Raw genomic sequence first — 24,658 nt, forward strand, 5'->3', positions numbered from 1 at the left:
TCTATTCTATTCTATTAAAATAGATACAAATTTTACGTCTTTCTATTCTATTCTATTAAAATAGATAAAAATTGTCTGTCTTTCTATTCTATTCTATTAAAATAGATAAAAATTGTCTGTCATTCTATTCTATTCTATTCTATTAAAATAGATACAAATTATGTCTTTCTATCTGTCTATCTGTCTATCTGTCTATCTATATGTCTGTCTGTCATCCAGCCATCAATCCATCTTTGGAGCCTGTGGGGGAGCCTGAGACTTTTATTTTGAAAATAGCTGGCACTGGGTATTTGACATGAATCCTAGACCGAGCTTTCCACAGTTTCCGCTTTCATTTCTGTAGAAACGCAGATTAGAAATCATCAGACCTCCAGGCGCGCAGCACTGCTCTCACTTGCGCAGACATGTCTGGCTACTCTCGGATCATACATCATGCGACCAGCATATTATGCAGCAATAAAGGCTCTATGGAGATATCTCAGCTGTACCAGAGGGTCTTCCAGCGCTTTGAGATAACCGAAGCAGATTTCTGGTACATCGTTAAGAAATGCGCCCGCTTCACAGTGACCCAGAGCAGACCCAAAACAGAGGATGGAGAGCCTGACTACACTGTTGTCGCGAAAACATCTCTGAGACTCTGCAAGAAATATTCCAAGAATGAATGTTACGAGTGTCAGGATTTACACCTGTGCAAGTATTTTGTTTATGGCAACTGCAGATATGGGAAAGGAAGGTAAGGTTGGGAGAACATCTGGATATCTAGTGTAAGACTTTCCTATTATACTACTAAACGTAGAGCATAAAGTGCTTTTATCCTTAAAAGGACAAATGCGTTAATACAATACTAAAAATAACAACAGCTATTAGTGGTCATAACGCCTTGAAGTTCTGTATGACATGGGATTTAACGTAGCCTACCCAGAATTATTTTATGAATATTTATTGCTTTTGTTTATTTACATCCTTGAACACACTACCAAATTTGCACACACATACGTGTTATTTATTATGGCTATTTTCAGCGTTTCAGATGTTACAGTGATCACAATTATGAAATAATGCAGCTTAGAGATTGGCGAGTGTTTTTATTTATATATAACCGATATTAAAAATGTCTACGTAGTTTATTATAATAATATGAATTACCACGTAACGTTATTAATATTAATAATAGCACCCAGCAACTCTATTCAAACATATATTAATTAATTTAATGTATTGCTTGGATAATTACTCAACATAAATATAATAACAATAAAATATTCATAGTGCATATTATGTTTTCAGAGTGGTATTAACTATAATGATCATTTAGTTTTTATTGTGTTAAAAAGCAAATGAATATCATAGACATAAAAAAAATGGTAGTATTGGTAGTAAGAAATATTGGTCATGTAAAAGCAATATCTCTTTATTTGACAGTGTCTTTGTTACTTACATGTACTTACTGTAGTAATTACAGTAAATTATGCATAGTACATGTTAATTAATTTTACTCAGTACTTAAATTCATAATTACATTGTAACAAGGACACCATAAAATAAAGTGTAACCAAAGTTTGGGAATTATGTAGAGACCAAAAATCATTATATGCTTTTTGTGGATGTGTTTGTCAGGAAGGAGTGTAAATATTCCCATAATATCCAGTCACAACATAACTATCCCCTTCTGCGGGAGTGTACGCTTCATGAACTGAACGAAGATGATCTCTTCCTGCTTCTGCTCCAGAATGATCCTGCCCTACTGCCAGAGGTGAGGAAATACAAACAGGAAGGCTTAAATAGCTACCTAAATGTTTTTTGGACTCCATTCTCATGAGAGAATTCCTCCCCGAAGCCAAACTCATGCTATGATTGGGATATTTCTGCATTCCAGGTACCTCTCCTGCCGTTTGAAACGCCCTTCTCCGTTTCTTTCGCTGTGCGCTCAGTTGCGAGACGTTTTCAGAGTAGAAAAGAGCTCACGTAACCGCTCTGACGTTTGTTCTGACATGTTTGCATTGTTTCAGCGGCTGGTTACACCCAAATATACAATGTCACAGTGTGAAGTCATTGAATATTTGAGTATATCATTAGTTTATCAGAACATTTGTTTTTTCTGCGTTATTTCCTGGATCTGATCAGTACCATCAATCAAAAGCCAGTAATCTTAAAAAAAATCTTCACACAAACAAAAAAAAAGCAAGAAAAAGTCAACCATTAAGTCATCCAAGTGAAGCTCTACTTCATCAGTGTTCCAGTCAGTATGTTAATGTAAAAAAAAAGAAAAGAAAAAAAAACAGGCAAGTGGTGAATTGAGAAGAATTGTGGTCCGCGTTCAGGATGAAGAGTTGCTGATGGAGAGATATTGATGTTCTAAGATCTTCAGGTGTCCTAAGTGCGTTTCTCCACTTTGGTTTGGACAAAAAAAAAAAAAAAAAGAAAGACAAAAAAAAAGGAGAATGTCCTGTAAACAGGTAAAGTAGAATGTTTTGCTGAGCTCTGTGACGCATTGGTTTAATCTAGAAGTTTGACAGTATGTGTAAGGCATTTAAGTAGTTTAATTTAATTATTAATGAATGCATGTGCGGTTTTGTAATATAATTTTTTTTTTTGCATTTAACTCTGATATTTAAATAATCCATCTCGTGTTGTATGTACGCAGGTGTGTGCTCACTATAATAAAGGCACTGGGCTTTTCGGGGCCTGTACCTTTATGGAGCGCTGCACTAAGGTGCATATTTGTCAGCACTTTGTGCAAGACGACTGCCTGTTCGGCCCCAAGTGCAAACGGCAGCACAGCATCGACGAGCACAGCCGCAGGATGCTGGAGGAACGGGGTCTCGGTGGGGACATCATCCATGACCTGCCCTACATCTACCAGAACGTGTATCGCCTGAACTCACAAACTCTCAGCAGTGGTAAGGGCACTTACATTCATTCACACGTATTATACACTGATGAGCCAAGACATTATGACCACTCACAGGTGAAGCGAATATCGTTGATCATCTCCTAACAAGGCCTAAGGTCTGGGTAGATTAGATGATAAGGAAACATGTTGGATGCAGGAGGAATGTTATCTGATAAGGCCCAAACTGTTACTGCAAGACAACTGGGTCAGAGTGTCTCTGAAACGGCAAGGCAATTCATTTGGACTTAAATTTGAAGCTTTGGAAGTGGCCTCTTTCAGCAGGATAATACACACTGTTCAGGAATGGTTTGAGGGACATGATGAAGAGTTCAAGATGTTGGCCTGGCCTCCAAATTCCCCAGATCTCAATCTGATTGAGCATCTGTGGGATGTGCTGGATCAACAAGTTAGATCCACAGCAGCTCCACCTCACGATTTACAAGACTTGAAGGATCTTCTGCTAATGTCTTGGTGACAGAGGACACCTTCATGGGTCTTGTAGAGTCCATGTCTCAGAGGGATGTTTTGGCAGCATGCAGAGGACCAACAGCATATTAGGCAGGCGGCCATAATGTTTTGGCTCATCTGTATATATTCAGTAATTCATAATATACATACATATTCATATACATTTCAGAACTGATATCTGATCCAGGCGTCAAACCGGTCGCTCAGATGGAGAAGAATGAAATCTGTCTGCACTTCATAAGACGGAAATGCAAGTTTCAGGGTTGGTGTCAATGTCGTTACCTATGGTTAATCTTGTTGCCTTTAACCTATTTACTTTAGAGTTGGATATAATGGTTTTTTTATTGCTTCAGATCAGTGTGTCCTTGTCCACTTTAATCTTCCGTATAAGTGGGAGGTTTATGACGGGAAAGACTGGAGAGATTTAAGAAACATGGAGGAAATCGAGAAAGCTTACTGCGACCCAAAGAATGAACACAGGTCAGTACAAATTCACATGCAATAGTCTTTTTTAAAGACATTTGTTTTGACAATTTTTTAATAAAAAAAAAAAAAAGGACTGTTTCTTGAGACTGCTCTCCAACTCTCTTTACTCATCCCTTCTCTTGGACTCAGTCCAGGCTCGAGACCGGTGGATTTTGTGTCCATGACCAGGAACTTTGACCCTGTGCGCCGACTTTCAACAGTCTCTTCCGTCTCTAAACCCGTCCACTACATCCTGACAACAGAGTGGATGTGGTACTACAAAGGAGATCATGAAAACTGGATAGAGTACGGTCAGCCGGTGAGACTGGATTGCAGACATAGTGGCCATACTCTCATCTGAGAGGAATTTATGTTTAAGGTCTGGTTGTGGTTTTGTTTCTGCATCGTTTTTCTTTAGGATGACAAGCAACGTGTGACCTCTGTAACATCCAGAGAGCTGGAGAAAGCTTTTCAGGAGGACAACAATGCAGAAGTTACTGTCATTAAGGGCAATAGGCATTACTTTGTCAGTTTCCAAGGTACTACACACCTTCATATTCCAGGTCTGGAAAAATAATGTCATAAAATTATTTCATTTAAAAGTGACCTTGAGTATTTATTATATTATATTATATTATATTATATTATATTATATTATATTATATTATATTATATTATATTATATTATGAAATTGAGATTTAAACATCATACGAAAGCTGAATAAATAAGCTTCCCATTGATGTATGGTTTGTTAGGATAGGACAATATTTGGCTGAGATACAACTATTGAAAATCTGGAAACTGAGAGTGCAAAAAAATCAAAACATTGAGAAAATCTTCTTAAAGTTGTCCATTTATGTTCGCGATTATGCTGCATTCACTCACAAAAATAAATGTTTTATATATTTACGGTAGGAAATTTACAAAATATCGTCATGGAACATGATCTTTGGCATAAAAGAAAAATCTATAATTTTGACCCATACAATGTATTGTTGGCTATTGCCACAAATATACCCGTGCGACTGGTTTTGTGATCCAGGGTCACATATTACATGTTATTATATTTATTATATTGTATTATAGGACTTTTTTTTTTACAGATATGTATCAAAGGAACCCCAAACACAACACAAAGAGAAGGGTGCGCAGACGACCACGCTTTGTGTCTATCAATGAGGTGGAAACTAAAGCTTCCCAGTGACTGACAAAACACACAAACACACTCTGTTTACGCACCTGAGGATAGACATTCAAATCATGAGTTACTGCTTCATTTTCTTGCCATTTGGATACACTCACATGCTCTTAAAGGGATAGTTCATGCGAAACTGAAAATTATGTCCTCATTTACTGAGCCTCAAGAAGATATTTTGAAGAATGTGGGTAACCAACAGTTTCTGGTCCCCACTGACTTTTTTTCTATACTATGGAAGTCAGAGGGGTCCAGACCAGCAACTGTTTGGTAACCCACATTCCTCAAAACCTTCTTTTGTATTCAACAGAAGAAAGAACGTCATGCAGGGTTAGAACAACTTGAGGGTGAGTAAATAATGACAGAATTTTAAAGCCAATTCACACTGCACCGACAGACTACGACCTAAGGCCACAGACGCTGATGGGTTTTGTCGGATCAGTGCGTTTGACTTGTTCAATTGCATTTGTCTGGACGTGGAATGTCTGAGAAGTGGCATACTGTAATCTGTGGCCAGTTGCATAAAGACTAGTCTTGAAAGTTAGTCATCTAAATTTTTTCTTCAAGACCATAACTTTTTAAAGTCAGTTACATAAAAAGGGATTGTTGGTCACCGTCTGTCTGTGCAGCGTGAATTGTCCTTTACAAACTCAAGGCTCTTCTCAATTAATAAACTGAGGATGCCCTATAATAATTGCTTTGAATGAAATGCAGTGGCTTTGATTGAAATATTATAGTCATATTAATATGAAAAATATTAAATATATTCCATAATTTTTAACCAAATAGATCTGTCTTTGCCAGAAAATTCTGTGGCTATATCAAGTGCTTATGATTTATTTAGCTCAAATAACTGCTCATATGAGAGGGTCCTACCCTCAAATCAACACATTTAGATACTGTGACTTTAGCGGAATTATTATTGCTTTATCTTTTTTTATTATTGGTTCTATTGGTTTTTCATGCCATGGATTTGTCTGGTGTGCCTTCAGTGAATGTGGTACCTTTGTGGGACGATATGGATCAGCTCATGAGGTACAAACTTGCACTTTTTTCAAACCATGTATTCGTCAATAAATTCTCCCTGTTTTTCCTATTTTGTCACTCATTTGAATACAAGGTTTTCCAGGTCTACAAGAGATAAATCACTGCAGGCCTACTGATGAGTAGCACCAGGGTTTTGAAATGAAATTAACATTAATTTGACCTTGTTGGGTCTCAAATGATTCAAAACCACCGAAGAGAGCCAAAGAAAAAGGCATGTTTTATTACAGCTTACTTTACAAAATTACCATGTTGTTACTATAGTATAATTGTCGTAATCATATAATTTATAGCATGGGTTTGCTACAATAGCATGTTTAAATATATAGTTACTCTAAGCTAGTTAAACTATGGTTAATCTTCATAAGGGAAATAAATATATTAACTTTTCAAATGTGTTTTAAAACAATGTATCGGACGGGCATATCGAAAACAAATTGTTAGTTACTAAATTACTAAACGAAATTCATTTAAAACATTTACCTTTTTAAAAGTAACTGAATTATTACAAATACAAATCATTACATACAAAACTCGCTTAAATCTACGTCCAGGCCCTAGTGTAAATGAACAAGACTATATAAAATTAAAATAAGATGAGCGTGTGAGTGAGGGTTGCTAATGGATCCTGCTGACAGCCAATGGCAGAGACTCGTTCATTCTGTACGTTTCGTATGAATAAATAGAAGGGGCGGGTCTTTGCCAAGCGCCGCAGATATCGATAAGGCGTAATTCTCCTGTGTGGAGTGTTTTATGCCGAAGAAATGGACATGGGCTGCCAACAGTATCTTTTAGAAGCGGCTCACGTATTTATTTAAGCGGTGCAATTCATCCAGCGTGTTTGGAAGGGATGGGATCTTGGGTAATGGGCCGTTCGTGGGAAGAGCGAGACCTTTATAACCGCTTCTGCACAATTACATCTACACCGGATACCGGGAAATGAACCACGCTCGAGCAACGGACTGGATACCGTCTATACGAGGTGCTGTCAGCATAAATATATGATATGATTCATATTATTTGATTCCCTGCATCGATATTCTCTATTTATGGCCGTTCTGTCATCTTGATATCGGGTGTGTAAAGGGGCGCGCGAGTGAGCCGCATCCGCGCGAGGTGCATTTCAACATGACAGGTAACGAAAACGACTCCGATATACGGCACTATTCAGCTTTTGTATCTTTGCATGTCAACATCTCATTCAAAAATACCAAACATATGTATATAACATATGATATAGGGGTTGGGGAGATCCTAAGCGTCTGAAGATACCGTTTTTCCATCTTTGACCCTGTGCATGCGCTTCGTCTGTTCCCACACCCGCCCTTTTCTATCTGTGCCGCTTTTTATCTGATTCAGATCATGCCCGTTATCTCTATACCTGTCTGACATGATGCGCGTGATATTAACCTCACGGGAGCATTGGGCCGCGCGCACCGATGATCTGTAACCTACATTCCCACAGTGTGTATATTCACTTAATGGCATTATTAGTTTGCATGGCATTGAAGTAATTGAAAATTATACTACGTATGATGCATGATAGATAGTTAGATAGATAGATATTTTGCTTTTAATGCAATTTTTCAATAAGTTTAGATATTTTACTTAATTTACAGTTAAAAAGATGACGATAAAACATTTGATGCTAATACAATATAATTATGAAAAATTAGATGTACACATATGTACTCACTATTTGAAAACAGAAATTGTTAATTATCAATATCGACCTGGGTGATACAATGTTTAATCACTATTATTATGTAATGCAAAGATGGCCTGGAAATTAAAAAAATAAAACTTCAACTTCATATTGAAATCCCAGACCTTTGATTGCAGACTTTGGCATCTTGACCAACTGGACACATTTCAGATCTCTCAAAATATACAATAAACAACATTTACAACATATACAAGATAATATATACACAGTATAGCAGACTGATACTATTTGCCAAGAATGGAAACTAAAAACTGATTGATTGATTGATTGATGTGGGGAGGGTGATGATGATGCTTCCAGTTCCTCTTATTTTGAGCTCTCATGAGATTCATCTCTACTCTCTAACAGATTATGTGTTTTCCCTTCTCACAGCAATGTATAGAGGAAGGATACCAAGCGGGAAGACCTGTGGCTATCCGGGGGACATTTTATCAGGGTCAGATGGGCTGTCTTGAATAAGAAACAAGCAAAAATGGAGAGCTCCAGTTCAAGGATGGTCCTGAGGAGCTCCCGGCGTCTGCTCGGATGTTGTGCGCTTCTGCTCGCGACCGTGATGCTGGTGGGCTTCATGCCGACGTCCAGCTCACCTGTGGCAGGTATATCATCAAAAGCCCTTACCATACTATTTTTGCTTTTTGTCACTTCCGTTACATTTCATTTGGTTTCTGTGAACCTATTATGAGTCAATATCATAAATAGCGAGTCTTTTCTATCACAGATGATCTGAACGTCAGAGAGACGGTGGGCGTATGTGCGAGTGATGCTCTCTTTGTGTGAATGACGTCTGTTGCTGTTAGAAGTGCAGAATGAATGAGATTCACAGTGAATTGTATTGAATTGTGTGTGAGACAGTTCGAAGGAAGTGCATATCTGCCCACACAGTGACTTCTTAGATTGATATTTTCTTGAAATTATGTGCTGAGGATACAGATCAGAAATGGTCGGCTTAGTTGGAGTCTCTTTTTTTTTCTGGTTACTTTTCAAGATAAAAGTTCTTTATTGGAATTGATAGTTCCATGAAGAACCTTTAACATCAATGGAATCTTTCCATTCCACAAAAGGTTCTTTCGACTATTAAAATGTTCTTCACATTAAGAAAAAAAATGGTTCTTTTATGAACTATTCCCTGAAATGTTTGTTGGTTCATTGTTTTCTCCACCAGAGTGTAGAAACTTTCAATTGAACAAAAGGTTCTTTAAAGTGGGAAAAGTATTTTTTAGATCAGGGGTTCCCAAACTTTTTTGTCAGCCAAACCCCTTAGAAGTCAAATATTTACCCCCTAAAATAGACTATAGACTACTGGTTAATATTTAAATATTTTAATGACACATTTGCATGTTCACTGTTCTCCGATGTTACTAGTAGTGGTAGCAATAGTAGTATTTTAATATAAATATATTATATTAGATAATTACAATAATTAAATGTGACTTAGAGAGTTATTTAATAAGACCATATAGTTATTTAATTAAAATGCAGCCTTTGATTTGATAATTGCACTAAGCTATATTGTGATTATCTTCCAGCCCCATTTATTTATTTATTTCAATTTTACATTCAATTGTTTATTAATAGTTTTTCATCAATTCACGACCCCCCTGCAGTTCTTTCCCAAACTCCTTTTTGGAAAACCCTGCTTCAGATTATTGACAGTCACTCAGTAACTGGAGATGTGCTGTCTGTTGTTGCATTTGGCCGACAGCCGGCTGATTATTTGTTCACGCTGGTTACACATCACTGTAAGACACACACACACATAAACCCAGACAGATGGATGAGCGTCTCATCACTCTCTGAAAGGGAAGACGAAACTTTCAAATGCACGTTGGCTCACCCACTTGGCTCATCCACTGTAAAGGATAGGGGGTTTATTAGGAGTCACACACCCCCGGTAAGCCCACAGCTGTGATGGAAGTGTGTCCTGTGGTGCAACAGGCCCCCCATTAAAGCCATTGATCTTGTTTGTGAGGAGTGGAGTCTCTCTCTCTCTCACACAATCGTTCTCTTTCTGTGGCTCTGCGGTATCTGATGGTCGGCATTGATGATTGGATTTAGTAACATCAAAGCTAAGTGGACTTCGGTCCGTAATAATGTGCTGCTATTCATAGATGCAGTTTCTCCTCTGTTTTCTCCTTTATGCCTGGGAATCTGTGTCAATGGAATCAGTGTACGCGTGTACGTGTTCGCGTGAGCTCATTCTGTCGGTGTGAGAAATGCCTGTGTGCTCTCTCCGCTGCTTCTGTAGCATACTGATGAAGCGGTCGTCATGTGACATACTCCTGCAACACACACATGCAACACGCAGCATCACCATGGAAACACCTCGCCTGACCACGCCACAGAGCCATTCATAGGATGTGTGTGTGTGTGTGAGACGGGGTCTCTCTTTCCCCCTGTGTGAAGTTGTGTTCTCCGCCGGGGATGCTCTGACAGTTAACTGAGTCTGAAGTTAATTACTGGAGTTATTTCGTATGTCGTTCCCCAGAGTGGCTCGTCCTGCAGTTTCAACACGCATACATTAGAGCCTTCATTGACTGGGTGATGTACATGACCAGATTTAAAAGGGACAATTTACCCAAAATTTAGAAATTCAGTCATTTCCTCACCCTTATGTTATAATGTCTTTCTTGAGTGAAAGAAAATACTTTGAGGAATGACTCTGTGTTTTAATTGTCCGTATAATGACAGTCAATGGGGTCCAATATCATTTGGATGCTAACATTCTTGTCTAATTCACGTTCTTATATTTTTCCTTATGTTTCAACATAAAAGTGTAGATTTTTACTGTAGTGAAGAATTCGAAAATTGTCTTTGAACTTCCGTGTTTGCGGTAGATCTGTATATTTCTATATTATATAGGCTAATTATAACCGTGTAATTATAGCTGGTGAAATGGATTTACTTATTGTAGAGTTAAGGAAAGTGATCATGAGCATTGTAATGTTTGAAGCGGATGTCAAAACATCCGTAGACCGGGAAGATTTGAAAAACGAGTGGTTCATTCATAAATCCGTAAGATCTTACCTTCATGCAGTGGAAATACAAACCGGAAGACAGAACACAAGGAGAGCAGTGCTGAAAGGGGGAGGGGCTACATAAACTCATACTATAGGTCTGGCTAAAATAATATTTTTTTCTATTTTAACTCCTCATTGTGTCTTTTCATTTCAATGGCTATTACATTTTCTCAGTGTCATTGTCCATAAATTATCACCCAGATTCTTGCTGAAGTAGACGACAGTTTGGTTCACACTTTACTTCTTATATTGTTATAAACTATAGCTATATAAAATATAGCAACATTTGCTGTCTGATGGTTGGCACACAGGTCCAGATTTTTTTGGTTTGTTAGTTTAGTGTTATTATGACTCACTAAAGAGACGGATTGCTATTTTCGACAAGTGTTTTTTAACCTGAGGAAACATGACAAGGCATGTCTATGTCTGGCACTGTCTGGTACCACCATGAAGTTTGAAGCCATTCGAATTCAGTTTGACATTCAATTTCAGTTAAAGGTTCATCTTTGCTACTGTGCGTGATGTTTGCTTTTTCTTTCTCTCAGCTAGAATGACACACTGGCCTACTAATGTCACTCAGCTGTCCTGTACTCCCCTGATCCCCCACACTGTGCTGTTCAGTCAGCCTCATTACCCACAAACCCTCTGTTCTAGCCTCAGTGGCCCACAATGCCAATGAATCACAGTCACATTAATAAAAGGCCAGCTCTCATAGGCAGCCTCGGTACCATATGGCTCGTTGAAATAAAGAACAGTCAACGGTGTCACATTTACTGCAATAGTAAGACTTATGATATGAGTTTTAGTTAAGCTGTTGTTATTTCAGTCCATGCTAAACCATAATTGGATCATGATTTTCATGAAAATGGAAATTATTGTTTTGTGCACTTTCAAGAAATCAGATCCACAAGCTGCATGGACAGTGGCCACCAGGTGGCGTTCTGTGCCTAGCAATAATCAGATTATGGGGTTTGAAATGGTTGATTCATAAACATCACCTGTATTAGCTATTATTTTTTATATTTTCAGTTTTCATTTTGATTGTAGTTTAGGTTTTAGTAATTATGTCTTTATTTCAGTTTTCTCATTTTCTTTTTTTAGTTTAAGTTTTATATTTAGCTTTATTTCAATTATCGAAAAGGTATTTTTAATAGACTAAAAGCTAAAAGTTTTAGTTGTAGTTAACAATTACAACACTGTTTGTTACTGACTTATATTATGTCTATATAGTATATTTATGTAATATATTTAGCATTATTAACCTTCAGCATAATTCTAAACATTATTTTAACCCCATACAGTACGTCTGGAATAGAATGATAATTGAGTAAGTTGTGTATGTAAGATAAGTGTACAAGTATGTGTATATATATATATATACAGTATATTACATTTACAAACTTTTATGTTAGATTTGACAGCACTAATAAATATACTTATGCTTGAATCACGTGATCAAAAAGACTTAATGTCACTTGCTGAAATATGATGAAATATTATAAAAGTGTTTTATTTTTTATTGTTATTAGTAGAATATTATTATTATTATTATTGCATTATACTAAATAGAGCTGTAAGTCATGGGTCATGGGAACACAAATAGCCCAGTTTTCTGAAAATGACCCAATATTTGTTAAAATAGCTTTCAGAAGCCTTTTATTTTGCTCATGTAACCTATTCATATGTATGTAGATTTCGATTGATTGATTTAGATCTTAAATTCACTTTAATACTCATCCACAGAGCTAGTTTGCATAAAGAAGCTAGTTTGCATAAAGAAATGACTGTGTCTCGGGTACAATCTGGGCTCTTCCTGAACTGTGTGTTATGAAAGATTTGGATGTGTTGTATTTACACTCAGACCTTCTGCTGTTTGCAAATATTGAATTTCTTGTTTGGTTTTGTGCCAACCTGCAGCGCACTCAAACTTTTCTTTTTCTTTTATCTTTCCTAAGTGGAGCTCCCATCCAACATGTCTAAAAGGAGCCTCAATCAACTTCCAACAAGACCACATTCACCTCCTGCCTTATCTTCATCATCATCATCATCTTCATCTCCTCAGCGTTCAGAAAGAACCAGGCGTCCAGCTCACACGCCTCCAGGTGCCAAACATCCCTCGTCCCGTGGTCACCACGACAGTGCCTCCAGTATAGATCCCACCCCGTCCCTTAGCTCCGAAGGGTCAGGTAACCTAGGCGACGGGGCCCAGGGCATCCACTTGCTGTTACGGCCCCCAGACCTTCTAACGCCCAGCCAGATGCCTCCTCTCCATGGCGACAGACCGCCTACGCCAGCCCCCCCGACCCTGGTGCCGCCCGAAGACCTGTATCCCGCCCACTCTGCGGAGGTGGACTGGGGATCCGGAGACTACCTGGAAACTCTTACGTTCATGGGATCCGAAGGGGAGGAGTTTTCTCTCGTCACCACCCTCCCTACCCATGGATACGATCCGTATGATGCCGACGATGACGCCACAGTCAGCTACAACACAGCTTTCCCCTCTCGTCCCATCCTGCCCCTCTCGTCCAGAGACCTCCAGCCCAGCGCGACCGTAAAATACGGGAATAACTTAAGGACGGCCCATCCTACTGATCCCCGCCTTCCATTGGCTCCTGACTCCGCCCACACGAGCGATATGGACGATGATTTGGATTTCGATTGGGCGGAGCTTTTTCCCATCGAGCCAACTGAAATGCTGCTTCCCGACATGAACAGTTTGGAATACTACAACACGTTGCAAGCCAAAGAGAACGCTAGTATTGCGAGGAATAGGACGCACCCTCACATTACCCCCACGCACACTGTAGGAACCCCCCACACTACCACTGCAACTTTGGGAAAAGTCCCTGATCATATTGACCTGACAGCCCCTCAGCCCATTCCATCAGTGACTCCAACTCCACCCCAAAAACCCAAGCCTCCCATCCCATCAACCACCGAGACCCAACGACCTCCTGAAGCCCCAAAGAAGGGTGTTCCTTCCATACCCACGTCCCATGTGGGCAAAACCCGACCGTCAGTGCCAACTGCCCTGCCTCCACCCGGCACCTCAGAGGGTCCAGTAATACAAGCTGTCACGCTGAAGCCCCCTCCTACGAAACCCCGTACAACCACCATCAAAACCCCCATCAGAACTACAACTACAACTAAAACCACGACTACCATGAGCTCCACCAAAAGCCCACCGCCTACAACTCCCAGAATTCCTCTGTCCATCGCACCCCGACAGTACATTTGCAACATCACCAAACCGGACATGTACCTAGTCAGAGTGGGTAAGACAGCAAGAAATTTTAATTTTGGGTAATTAGGGATGCACAATATATCGGTAATATATCAATTACTGGCTGATTAAAATTTTCTCTATATGCACATTCATTTTCTCTATTCTAGCATTTTGTGAATCATACTAATTTATCATTTTCAATTCATTTTTGTTTTAATTTATTTGTTTTGCATTACTGGTATTTATTAACAGTATTATTAATTATTTAATCTTATATATTATCTTATATATAATTTATCATTATTGTGCACACTAATTTTCTCTGTTTTCACATTTAGTTTCACTGTAATAATTTACATTTAATACTTAAATAATGTAACACTGTTAAATATAATCTTTAGTATGTTGTGAGGGCTAAAAAAAATAGTTTTCATTTATTTGTGTAATCCTATTATTTCACTTTATATACAGGTGTATCTATTTTTTTCATCTCTTACGACCTTCTTGTGTGACTCCTGCAGGAATGCCAAGTGGGTCATCCGTGGCGTTTGCCAAAGCTCATGTGCGGGAGATTCTTCGACGCGAGTTCAACCGTTCAGTTGAGCTACAGGTCAGTGCATAAGATCACAACAGATCACACATCAGCATTTTATCTTTAGGATCACTGATATCAATCTGTGCTATCAATCCAGGTCCTCAAAGCCCCGCCTAATTTCATCTTCCGGGCAGTCTCCGGTCCACTAGTGTACACTGCCATGTCCGTCATCAATACTCTCCGCCAATCAGCACACAGCACTTCTTCTTCTACCATTCTATCCGTCACAACCATATATGCAGTGCCCGATTACAAACATCAGGTCCACACAGGTGAGAAAGACACCAACATATAACCAATATAACCAGAGAATGGCATGCTCACGTGTGGTTAACTCAAAAAAGGAAACAAAAAATTAGTTAATTAATTCATTTATTTTTATTCAACATTGTTTCTGAGCAATAATTCTAAAATAAATTAATTTAATAATTTTTTTATTATAAAAACAAATAATTTAATATTATGTAATATTTAATAACAAACATTTTTAAATAATTGTATTGTATAATATAGAATTATAATATAAATATTGTATTTATTTTTTAAGAATGAGTGTTATATTAGTTTGTTTTTCTTGCAGTGCTGCAGTTTGTGCCGAGTCATGTGGACGTGCGTCTGTGTAGCTTCAGCGAGCGTGTGGAGAAGGGGCTGCTCATGGCATATGCAGAAGTACGCAAGCGCTCGCAAGAAAATGGAAATTTCACAGTTCACGTACGTAAATCCACTGGCAGAGACAAATTCAAATAATAAATAAAACACATTTTTAGCACACTTTACATGAATTTGAACACTTACATGAACACTTTACTGTTCTTTCATGAACAGCTTGTCAACTAAAAAAAAAAATTCTCCTTTAAAGTTTAATTCTGTGTTTTGCTTATCTTTAAATTGTATTGATAATGCTGTATCATTGCTGTGTCTAGATTGTGAATATCACTAGTAGCATTCCTAAGGGTCAGCGGCAGCAGAAGGCTCCGGTGGACATCACCTTTGCTGTGCGCGACTCCCACGGCTTCCTGACGGGATCAGACGTGAGTGGCCACATGAGGCAGCTCAGCGCTGTGGAGTTCAGCTTCTATCTCGGTTTTCCTACCCTGCAGATCGCTGAACGTGAGTGACATATACACACACAGTCTCTTTGTCTTAATTTATTATGATCCTTATTCATTTATCATCGCAATTTTTGTCTTCCAGCTTTTAATTATCCTGAACTGAATGTGTCCCACCTTTTACGCACATCCTGGGTGAAAACAGGTATGTGGGTGTGTTAGAAATTTCAAACAAACTTGATTTTGAGATGAAGACCAATATTGGAAGTTCATCATTATAATTATATAATATTAATTCATATTTAAGTAAAATATAGATTGTTACATATAAAATAGATTTTATGTCTATATTGTTGGGTAGCATACAGGATTGATGCTGGTCCATTCTGTACAAGATAACAGCCAAGATGGATATTAAAATATAATAATAACAATATTATGGACAAATTAATGGACATTTACTTAATAGTGTCTAGATGAACACTGTTTTTGTCATATCATCTGATCTATAAATTTTATTAAAAAAGCACTTAACCCATAGTTATACTAATCAAATAATTAAAAAAAATTAATTAATATAAATAATTATTAAAGAAGCAATATTATGTTTGAGGTGAGTTCTTATGTTAGGTAAATATAAATATTTTTAACATAATTCATATAATTAAAAATATTTTTCCTTTGATTCTTTGAATCTAATCTTTCTCATTGTGTAATGATACAGTTACTTTCAGCACCTATACATTTTCATTAAACTAAAAAGCAGGCATATTTATACTAGTCCGTAAGTTAAGGAAACTTAAAAATATTAACCTTTTCTTTTTTATGTGCATTTGCTTCAGTTTTACTGGGTGTGTTGGACCAGCGTGTGAATGAAAGGACGTTCCAGGCCAAAATGGAGAGGCGGTTAGCACTGCTGGTCGGAGAGGGACTTGGGATTGGGGTTAGCAGTCGACGATGGAGAAGAGCTACTAGTATTGGCAACAACAGTGTGCAGGTACATACAAACACACATACAAAAGTGTATGCACTTTTTCTATCCTTCCCACACATGACATAAGCATGAACCCTGGTGTGCCTCAGATCGTTCGAGCGTCCCGTCTGGATGGCCCAGACTACCCGTTGGAGCTGGTGTATTTCGTGGAAGCGGGGTCAGGAGAGAGACTGCCAGCCCAGGCCACTGCAGTCATGCTCAACAGACTGAACCTGCAGAGAGCTGCCATCGTACTGGGCTACAGAGTACATGGAGTTTTGGCCACACGTGAGTCAGCCAAATGTGAAATGTGAAAACTTGGAAGCAGCTTTAAAGGGGTCCTGACATGTTTTTTTAATTATTTTAATATGTTCCTTGAGGTTCACTTAGATGTTAATAAAGTTTTTGCACACAAAATAATTTTTTAAGGCAGGCTCCTTTAAGGCTTGTCAGTAAATGACCACAGTTATGATTGGCTAACGTCATTCTATAGGGAAATGTATCAACGGCCCCTCACTATTGCACATGAGTAAGTGTTTTAAAAACAATATCCATATAAAACCGACATTTAAAGACAAAGCATTATGAAATTGTTTACTTACGGACGCGTCAAAGTGAACGTTCCTTTACGCTTCTATTTGTCCTGTTGTCAGCAGACAACGTGTGTAGTATGTAAGAAACTGAACGCACATCTGTATACTGTGTATCCAGTGTATGAAAATGTATTTGGTTGTGTGACTTCACAGATACCACAATATCCAAACAAGCTATTTTTGGAGTTTAGTTAAATAATTTTTTTAATGAAGAGGACGTTTTAACCATGACAATTGCAGGATGTTTTAATGGTACAAAGACCTCTTATATGTCAAAAGCTCAAGGAAAATTGTATTTCTCAAGTCAAGACGTTATTTAAATTAGCAGATGGGATCTTTTTTGTGCCAAATATCACATTACTCTGTTTCAGCGGTGGAGAAGCTGGCCCTTCCGCCCTCTGAGACTCAGCCCAGTAACATTTGGCTGATCGTAGGAGTTGTGGTCCCAGTGCTGGTGGTCATCCTCATCATCATCATCCTTTACTGGAAACTGTGCCGCTCTGAGAAGCTGGAGTTTCAACCAGACGCCATGAGCACCATCCAGCAGAGACAGAAGGTCTGGGTCTCTGAGTGTGTGAGTGTATGAATGTGTTGCCCACTCATAGACACTACATGTGAAGGAGGTTCGTGACTGTGCTCATTATTGCTCACCCATGTCAAGGGCTTTTACGGAAAAATGAGCTACATTGCAACAGTTAATTTAGCAGGTTGTATCATATTTACTGTCCATTCATGTGTGTTTGTGATTTTAGTTGCAGCCTCCCAGCGTTAAAGGTTTTGATTTTGCTAAGCTACACCTGGGGCAACACAGTAAGGATGACATCATGGTAATCCAAGAACCCGCTTCTTTACCGCCGCCTGTTAAAGAGGCCACGCCCTCAGAGGGCGGAGAATTGAACACTCCTAAATCGAAGAGCTCATCTACAAAAGCATCACGTGCAGCACGGAGAAGAGGCCGGTAAGGAACTGTTGATCATGTGCCATGTGATATGGATTGTGTGTGAACAGGTTCTGTTTATATCAGTGGTATTTCAGTATTATTTGTATTTATATTTTCAATTTTCATTTTATTTTAATGTTTAATTTGTCATTTTTTTATGTGCTTTTCTCTTTTTTATATTATTTCAGTTTTAGTTTTAATTTATTTACAGTTAGCAATTTTTATTGCTTCAACGTAAATTTATTTCAGTTAGGCATCATTTCGAATCTTCACAATAACAACGCTGGTTTATGTGAGTTTTTAATCACACAAATTGTGTTTTTGTCAGATTGTCTCCATCTGATGGAGATTCGTTAGGAAGTGAAGCATCCAGCGGTAGAGAATCAGCTGAGGAGAGCACCAGACCTGCTGTGACGCCAAGTGACAGCAAACCCCAACATCGCAAGAGCAAGCATGGTACCATATGACACAAACACACACACACACGTTTCTGAACGAATCCCCGTTTTTAACGAATCGGGTGAACCAATGATTAAATGGTCCATTGATAAAGAAGCCATTTACATCGTTCGTACATAATATTGTTCAAATTAATTATAATAATTATTTCTATAAATTAATTAATAAATAAAAGTATAATATAAAGATGCTTTGGGATGATTTGTAATGTGAAAAGCTAAATTAAATTACATATCAAATAAAATGAATGAAATGAAACCTCTTTCTCTCCATTTATTCCTGCGGTTCAACAGCAAAAAACAAACATGGTAAGTTTCTTTACCCATAGTCAAGTTGCATTCGTATATTGTTAGTTAAAAATGCGTGACCTTTGACATCTGGCCTTGATGTTCAGGTACTCAGCCTGGAAGTGGTGTGGATGAGCAGTTGTCCTCGTCGTCCATATTTGAGCATGTGGACCGCCTGTCTCGAGGTTCGTCAGATGGAACACGCAGAGTGTCCAATAAGATACAGCTTATTGCCATGCAGCCCATGCCAAGCCCACCCTCATATCCACATAACCAAGCCCTGAGTCCCAACCTGACGGACAAGATGCATGACGGAGCAAATGTCAACAGTGAGGTTAGCAAACTCCTCTTCACATACCCTCACACTTGCATAATGCAACATATTTCCCAAAATATTCATCAATAAATTATGTATGAATTGAATTCATGTCATCTTTAAGAAAACATTCACAACTTATTCCCATTCTTCCAACTGACGCAGATCCAAGTGGCCTTAAGGCATAAATCTGAGATTGAACACCATCGCAATAAGATCCGCCTGCGTGCCAAGAGAAAGGGCCACTATGAGTTTCCTTCCATGGAGGACATCATGGCAGCGTTCGCCGACAGCTCCGAGCAGCAGCGAGTGTATCAGCAAGCTCAGGAGCAGATACACAAGATCCTGCATCCTGAGGAACACGCGCCTTCGTCGTGCGGAGAGCCACGCAAAAGGTCAGTGGAAATAAATCTCACTTGTCTTGCACTTTCCCGGTTTGCTACCAAGGAAAGTGAATGCAATTTGTTTGGGAATTGCAGTTCCAGAGGAAAACGCTCTCCCAGGCACAGACAGAGACAAAATTTGAGTGGAAGCGGAAGTCTCAGAGACAAAGATCGCCTCATTAATGACGGAGATGCCACGTACAGGAAGTACCCCGGGGTCAACAACGTAGCCTATGTGGTAGGACACACACGTATATGCAAATATGTGATTTCACTGAACTAAAACACGCAGAATCACCGATTCTCTTCCTGTAGTCTGATGCAGATCAGCTCCCAGATGCAGAAAGCCCTTCTCCTACTGATGAGGTGTTTATGGACCCTGGATCACCACCATCTGGCCCCGCCCCTGCTCCGCCCACCTACGCCCCCCCTCAGCCAACCATCGAAGAAGCTCGGCAGCAGATGCACTCCTTATTGGATGATGCTTTTGCTCTCGTCTCACCCTCTTCTCAAGGAAGCCCCGCTCCTCTAACGTTCACTGGCATTACTGCGGTCACTGGCGTCGGAGGAATCAGCCCCGGTCAACCCTCCAGCCCGTCCTCACGCCCCTCACGCCAGTGGGGCTCCTCTTCTTACCCAGCAGCCCCTGCACACAGTCCTTTCTCCGCGGTGAGTGACTGTGGATATTTGAATGATTGAATTTGAATGCAACGAATGTGAAATTTCATGTGAAATATCTCTTCTCTCTCTTCTCTGTAGAGGTATGCTGAGTTAGGAATGTCTCCCACATCGGTACAGGGTTTACTGCAGAGGTGAGGAGGATTCTGGGAGGTTTTATGGAATAAACTAACAAAAACAGTCAGGAGGAAGCAATTTAATATGTAAACATGATAAAGAAGAATGATGCTCCTTGTTAAACTGGTTACACAGCCCTGCATCTTGAAAACAATTGTGCTGATCTGCAAAAAAGCATAGTAATACATAATTTGATGATGTTCTGTTAAAAATATATCAATAAAAACTTTCCATCACAAAATAATTTGTTCAAATGATATATATTCACTAACAAAAGCAGGAAAATGTTTCGTTTTGATGACCAAAAAAGTATTCAAAATGTATCATATAACTTACAATCCTCAAAAGAATTGGAAAAAAATGTTCAAATAATCAATTTAATGTCAAAGAACTTTTAAATAAATGATAACAAAATAAAATTGTCCTGTTGCTGTGTGGATGTAGGAAACCACCCTCAGATTTAGTAGATATCATCTGGGTCATCTTTGCACAAGAATACTTGATTTTACAAATGGTTGTCGAAAGCAAAACTGCTACGTGTGATGTGCTAGAGCAAAACAGGCACTATTTGTTGGAATCAGCAACCCAAAATTAGTAAGAAACAAGTATTGGATTTCATCCAGCAAATAGGATGCAAGGTGGTGTTATCAGAGCGAATAAAAAGTTTGAGTACAGGATCAACGAATGTGCTAATTTGTCTACTAGTGTATAAATATTGATCCTGTTTAGATTTAATATTTACTCAGCAGATTATTTGTATAGTTTTGACAGGCAGGCGCAAGGCTCTGCGTATCTGGCATCAGCAGAGATGCAGTCAGATCCTGGATACTCCAGCAGGGGACAGTATGGAGAAGAGATGCCTTCATCTTCTCGGCCACGACCAGTGGGGGGAAGCACAGGTAAAGGTCATATTAGTTAAATTTAACATGTGCTAATTTATGTGCTATGATAATTGCTATATGTTGTGTGTGTAGGTGCACAGTTGCATCAGCTGACACAAGTGGGCTTGTCAAGTCGGATTGGAATGTATCCTGGAGTTGGCCGTAGTGTATCTGGACCCTCGGGATCAAGCTGGACTCAGTACCGCTCAGATGAGGAGATCTCTAGGCCAGGATCCAACCGAGAGGCTGTAAATCAAACATGCACATTCATTATAACTTTTTCAGTATTGTACTTGTAATTATAATATTATGCCATTCAATATGGGATGTTATAAAATCCCCAAACTCTGCTGTTGTATTTCCAAAACACTGCAGTTTAGCTGCAAACAATAAAAATCAATGGCAATAGTGTGAATGGGCAAGTAATAATAGCCTTACATCATTTAATTGGTTTAATTTTTAAATCAAGATCAATCAAAATATTTATTTTAACCATTTACTTAATTTTAAATATAATATATTTAAATATAATTTATTTAAAATTTATTTAAAATAAAATGTATATTTTAAATGTATATATTTCTATATAATGTATATTTAATATAAGTTTGTGTATGTTTAAGCTATATGTTTGTTGGTATTTTATTCATTTTTCTCTCTCCCTCTCTGATTCTCAGAGAATATATTTGTTAACTTAATTTATGTAAAATATAAATATATTTATATTTTTTTATTTTATATGTATATATATATATATATATATATATATATAGATCACTGAATTTAAGTTTGTGTTTAAGCATAATCTGTATGTTTATTATGTTCCTGAATTGTTGGTATTTTATCCATTACTCCTCTCTCCCTCTCTGTTTCTCGCAGATACTGACATTCCCGGAATACTCTTCATCACCTGTATTCCAGATGCCCAGGACGTCCCTGCAGGATCCCACAACACCCCAGGCCCACCTGGAAGCCTCGAGCGCGGGGTACATTGCCCCTGAGGAGCGTTCTCCACCCCCTCACTCCTCTGCCTCTCTCATCAAGGCCATCAGGGAAGAACTGCAGAGACTTTCTCAGAAACAGGCTGCTGTTGTCAGCTACCACAGTTGAGAAAGACCACCCCAAAACCCCAGTCCTGGTTAACTTCCCCACGAACCACATAAACAACCTCACAAACCCCAACACAGCTCGATGGCTGAGAAACTGCTTTACACAAAACCCAAACCAAAATCTTCAAATTCAAGTATACGGCTGGTCTGTTACATATGAAGAAATGCTAGCAATCATCCCTGCTTGTATTGGCAGGAAAAATCCACAATTTACATTTCACTGCTGACATGCAGAAAATACACTTAAATACTCTCTCCTATAATTCACAATGAAAAAACCCTAAACGTCATGTCCAGACTATTTAGAAATATAGACAAAGTTGCCCCGTATTCAGACTCTCAATTTGCATGCTGAGAGCTGTGAACCTTCAAGACTTAGTGCTGACTGTTGCTAATGTGAAAATCACTCCCATTCAGTTCCATGTCTCTCTAAGTGCTTCCTTCAAATGGGTCATCTTCGTGTCTCCGGACTTCCTCTGGTGCTAAAAAATCATTTCTGGGCTCTGCCACAATACCACAAACTAGCCCTGGCCAAAAACTCTGAAGTGGCATTCTCCTTTTTTTTTTTTTTTTTTGCCGCTGTCCTGTTCTCCCAATTATTCAAGACGGATTATCAAGTGGAAACGTGCTCTGTTCCACAATCTAGTGAGCCTCCCGGAAAAGGTAGTCAACATAATTATTTCTCTTACAAGATACCTAATGAAATTTCCGCCAAATTATAATTCTTCACAGAGAAGGCAAACCCACAAGCATGGTGAACGAGGCAAGAGAAACGTCCAGTATGAAGTTATAAATGTTTATAAAAACTTTAAAATAATTATTTTACCCAACATCTGTGCGTTCTGTATAGTTTTATACCTATTAGAGTGTCATGCCGTTAGCTTAACAAAATGCTAATATTAAACTCTGGTCTAGGCAAGAGAAATGTCTTTTATAATGAAATATTTAATTTGATAAGTAGCTTAAATTATTTTACCCAGCATTTGTATTTTTTACTTATTAGAGTATCACGCCGTTAGCTTAGCAACATGCTAACGTTAAACTCATTTGATTGAAATCAATTGCAAATCGAGCCAATTTGTGTTGCAGCCAGTGTGTTCCACATGAGCCACTTATGAGGTTGCATGACAATTGGGACGCTGCCCATGTAGGCAGTGCAGCAGCTCACTAGGTTTTGGAACAGAGCTATAGTCTGTCAAGGTCTTCAGGTCTTGCCTTACATTTGAGCTCTGAGTACTTCAAACTCTGCAGGGGAGGGAAACGGATTTTGTTGGGATTGTAAACAGTGAAGTTACTCTGCATACTTTTTTTGAGTCGGTTTTTGAGCCATCCCACATGTGGAGATGATCGACAGGCGGCCTCGGTTGCAGACCAGCATGGTTCCCATGCCGATAACATCATATTACTTTGTCCAACCGGTCTGCATCTGAGGAAAAGTATCAAAGCAAACGTTCATGATGCCCGTGTGTATTTTTTTTTTTGCCAGTGGGTTATGAATGTTGGCTGTCCAATCATTTCAGTGTCTTTCTAAAAGTATGGCTGAGGTAGTTTCTCAGTTGATATTAATTTTGCACATTTTCTCATCTTTGCACATTCATATCATAGTGATAATGGAAGTCAATCAGTTAAAGAATTTATAATGGAAAAGAGAGTATAGTATAGTATACAGTATCTATATAAATACTATAAAGAAAGATATAAGTGAGTTCATATTCTATACAAATATATATATATATATTGCATATTAATGTATCAACTCATTGAGCACAATCTGATTATATGTTAGATTATATGTTAAACATATTAGATTGTATTTATTTTTATTGTTATGAAACGTATTAAAGATGTGGGAAAAGTGTTGCTATGGGACATTTAAAAAAAAAAAAAAGACCAAATCACTGTTGAGGCATATAGTTCCTTTAGCTTCGTAATTCGGTAGGCATTCTTACGGTAGGTATTTTCATGTATATGGTCATGTGGATTTGCACAGAGGTGTTGTAAAGATTCCTGTAAGGAAATGTGTTGAGGTTAAAGGCCTTTAATTGCCTGTACTATTTTTCCTTTTATTATTTTTTATTATTTATTTATTTTGGATATACAGGGTTTCCACACTTGTGAAAAACTTGAAAATATCATTGAAAATTTGTATTTTTCAAGCTTGAAAAAAGGTCATTGAATGATCCATAATTTATATCATATTTTCTAGATTTCAGGTTACATCATATATCTAGTAAATATTTCAT

The 24,658-nt window shown here is 38.4% G+C and overlaps 2 protein-coding genes across 2 annotated transcripts in view; both read left to right on the forward strand.

The window, feature by feature from the left end:
* Window positions 1-335: 335 nt before the first annotated feature.
* On the forward strand, window positions 336-6,118 carry parp12b (poly (ADP-ribose) polymerase family, member 12b). Its single transcript, XM_084112502.1, has 8 exons — window positions 336-733; window positions 1,618-1,753; window positions 2,645-2,900; window positions 3,531-3,623; window positions 3,715-3,841; window positions 3,977-4,145; window positions 4,245-4,365; window positions 4,931-6,118. Exons 1-8 carry the CDS (start codon window positions 405-407, stop codon window positions 5,029-5,031), a joined length of 1,332 nt encoding a protein of 443 aa, XP_083968628.1. The 5' UTR covers window positions 336-404; the 3' UTR covers window positions 5,032-6,118.
* A 680-nt stretch (window positions 6,119-6,798) lies between these two features.
* The window catches only part of LOC311081107 (UPF0606 protein KIAA1549), a 19,248-nt gene continuing 1,388 nt past the window's right edge, over window positions 6,799-24,658 (forward strand). The window contains exons 1-22 of the mRNA XM_084111517.1: window positions 6,799-7,201; window positions 8,165-8,388; window positions 12,765-14,084; window positions 14,557-14,645; window positions 14,728-14,902; window positions 15,211-15,341; window positions 15,554-15,740; window positions 15,825-15,884; window positions 16,522-16,676; window positions 16,763-16,940; window positions 17,617-17,801; window positions 17,998-18,203; window positions 18,514-18,641; window positions 18,938-18,952; window positions 19,039-19,265; window positions 19,413-19,642; window positions 19,727-19,868; window positions 19,946-20,299; window positions 20,390-20,442; window positions 21,188-21,324; window positions 21,400-21,554; window positions 22,186-24,658. The exon at window positions 22,186-24,658 is cut by the window's right edge and continues 1,388 nt beyond it. Of these exons, the coding sequence (XP_083967643.1) occupies window positions 8,265-8,388; window positions 12,765-14,084; window positions 14,557-14,645; window positions 14,728-14,902; window positions 15,211-15,341; window positions 15,554-15,740; window positions 15,825-15,884; window positions 16,522-16,676; window positions 16,763-16,940; window positions 17,617-17,801; window positions 17,998-18,203; window positions 18,514-18,641; window positions 18,938-18,952; window positions 19,039-19,265; window positions 19,413-19,642; window positions 19,727-19,868; window positions 19,946-20,299; window positions 20,390-20,442; window positions 21,188-21,324; window positions 21,400-21,554; window positions 22,186-22,416 (4,482 nt within the window). The 5' untranslated portion in view covers window positions 6,799-7,201; window positions 8,165-8,264 and the 3' untranslated portion in view covers window positions 22,417-24,658. The remainder of the gene's footprint in view (window positions 7,202-8,164; window positions 8,389-12,764; window positions 14,085-14,556; window positions 14,646-14,727; window positions 14,903-15,210; window positions 15,342-15,553; window positions 15,741-15,824; window positions 15,885-16,521; window positions 16,677-16,762; window positions 16,941-17,616; window positions 17,802-17,997; window positions 18,204-18,513; window positions 18,642-18,937; window positions 18,953-19,038; window positions 19,266-19,412; window positions 19,643-19,726; window positions 19,869-19,945; window positions 20,300-20,389; window positions 20,443-21,187; window positions 21,325-21,399; window positions 21,555-22,185) is intronic.

This window comes from Abramis brama (assembly GCF_963993115.1).
Source record: "Abramis brama genome assembly, chromosome: 4".
Classification (NCBI taxonomy): Eukaryota; Metazoa; Chordata; class Actinopteri; order Cypriniformes; family Leuciscidae; genus Abramis; species Abramis brama.